The 2,269-nt window shown below is 40.6% G+C and overlaps 1 protein-coding gene across 2 annotated transcripts in view; it reads left to right on the top strand.

Annotated features, from left to right (window-relative positions):
- LOC119575142 overlaps window positions 1-2,269 on the top strand; it is a 10,184-nt gene continuing 7,915 nt past the window's right edge. The window contains exons 1-2 of one of the 2 annotated variants that reach the window (XM_037922578.1): window positions 1-305; window positions 1,051-1,093. In XM_037922578.1, coding sequence (XP_037778506.1) covers window positions 1,069-1,093 — 25 coding nt within the window. In that variant the 5' untranslated portion in view covers window positions 1-305; window positions 1,051-1,068. The remainder of the gene's footprint in view (window positions 306-1,050; window positions 1,094-2,269) is intronic. The other variant, XM_037922577.1, reaches the window with a different exon arrangement.

Below are 2,269 nucleotides of genomic sequence, written 5' to 3'. Positions count from 1 at the left end.
GGACGCGTATTAAACGCGCGTGAAGCCAGCAGCACGATGCTTCTGAACAGGGATATTATTTATCTTCCGTTGAACTATTAACACTACAACAAGAAAAAAGTTACTTTTCTTTAAAATAAAACGTTTACGGCATGCAGCTGCCACAGAATATAGATAATACATGATCATTCGTGCCTGTATCCAAATAGCTTCTGGCAACTCAAGCAGCTACCGGGTAGAATTGTTCATCCAGCGTACAGACAGGAACCGTTGAAACCATTTCAGTGCATTGAAACAACAGCAACGACTTTGCTTGTATTAACAAGGTATGTCCATTTGCAAAAGAAAGGCATCTAATAGTTCAATATCAGAGAGTATAATGAAAAAGAGGAATGGAACAGAAGGTCATATGTGGCAAGGATTGGGTTAGGTAGCTTATTAAATGTACGTAAAGCAGAGTGGTCTTCTTGTTTTTGATGTAGCCCCTTAAGCCATGTATGCAATAGCCATAAGGCCATTTTATCATCAAGACGTATAAAAATGGTGTGGTAGATCCTGTTCAAAGTTGCATATAAAATGAACCAATTGTAAGAAATGCATGAAAGCATGCTCCTTACACTAGCGCCAAACCACACACACATACACGCGCGCGCGCGCGTGCGCACACAAGCACACACACACACAAGCACACACACACTCAAGCACACACACACACTCAAGCACACACACACTCAAGCACACACACACTCAAGCACACACACACACACCCACACCCACACACACACACACACACACACACACACACACACACACACACACACACACACACAAGCACACAGACACACAAGCACACACACACACAAGCACACACACACACACACACACACACACACACACACACACACACACAACATACACATACACAACACACACACACACTCACACACTCACACACACACACACACACACACACACACACACACACACATACACAAAGAAAGACTGTTCCGCATAGTTTCGTCGACATTTTCATTATAACTAACTTTGTTCTTTGATCTACGTTAATTTCAGACTAGGGAAGTGTTGAAAATGATCATCTTACTCCTTGTCATCGGTAAGTAAATAAAACACATATGTATATATATATATATATATATATATATATATATATATATATATATATATATTATATATATATATATTCTTAGCTTTATCTCATTCATATATGGGGTCGCCATTTGATCAGGTTCTGGCAGATATCCTTTATGGCCGGATGCCCTTCCTGACGCCAACCCTCTCTATTTACCCGGGGTTGGGACCGGCACTGACTTGGACTGGCTTGCCCACTCAGTGGCTAGGTAGGCATATATATATATATATATATATATATATATATATATATATATATATATTTGTCCTGGGGGCTGCGGTGGCCGCAGTTGTTCCCTTGGGCAAGGAACTTCACCTCGATTGCCTACCTAGCCACTGGGTGGCCAAGCCAGCCCAAGTCAGTGCTGGTCCCAAGCCCGGATAAAATACTGAGAATGATTACCTAAAAAAGGTAACACCGGCACCCCTCGTGGAAAGGAACTGGGGACTCTACCACGTACTCACTCCAAGAGCATCACGACATAAAAAAAAAAAAAAATAAGTATCATGCTGTGACCACGGCGGCTCAGACATGAACCTACCTTAAAAGAAGAAGAATATTTGTCCTGGGTAAGACAATAAACTACACCCTGGGGTTCCCTTGAACAAGGATAGCTCCCTATGCCAGGCAAAGACTATATACGAAAGATAGGAAAGCACCTATCCTACCATTTAAAAAAAAATTGAGGCCGCAATCTCATACTCGCGCCATCTCTTGTTCAGATATCTAACTACAAAAAGAAAACTTTTCCAGGGGGGAACTATTACACTACTATTTATATCAATTTTAGTTGTACTGTTACAAAGATATCGATGGTAATTAATGAAATACAACTTACATTAATGATGATAGACAATGTAAAACAATATTATTTATAAACACTATATTGTAATATGTATCATCATCAATAACGGTATGCTCATGTTTGAGCAGCCGTGGACCTCTCCACCATCCTTCGCCACTAAACTCGATCTTACGCTTTTCTTTCCACTTGTACCATCGACAACCCGCAAATATCTTTGATATTGTCGCTCAGTCTTGTCTTCGGTTTGCCTCTTCCTCTGTTTCCTATCACCATCCCTGTCAGCAAGTTTTTCTCAATACTTTTACTTCTCATCACATGACCATAACCTTAATTTG

This window comes from Penaeus monodon, chromosome 7 (assembly GCF_015228065.2).
Source record: "Penaeus monodon isolate SGIC_2016 chromosome 7, NSTDA_Pmon_1, whole genome shotgun sequence".
NCBI classification, from domain to species: Eukaryota; Metazoa; Arthropoda; class Malacostraca; order Decapoda; family Penaeidae; genus Penaeus; species Penaeus monodon.
Note: the sequence above shows the minus strand (reverse complement) of the source record. Positions and strands in the feature narration are given on the sequence as shown.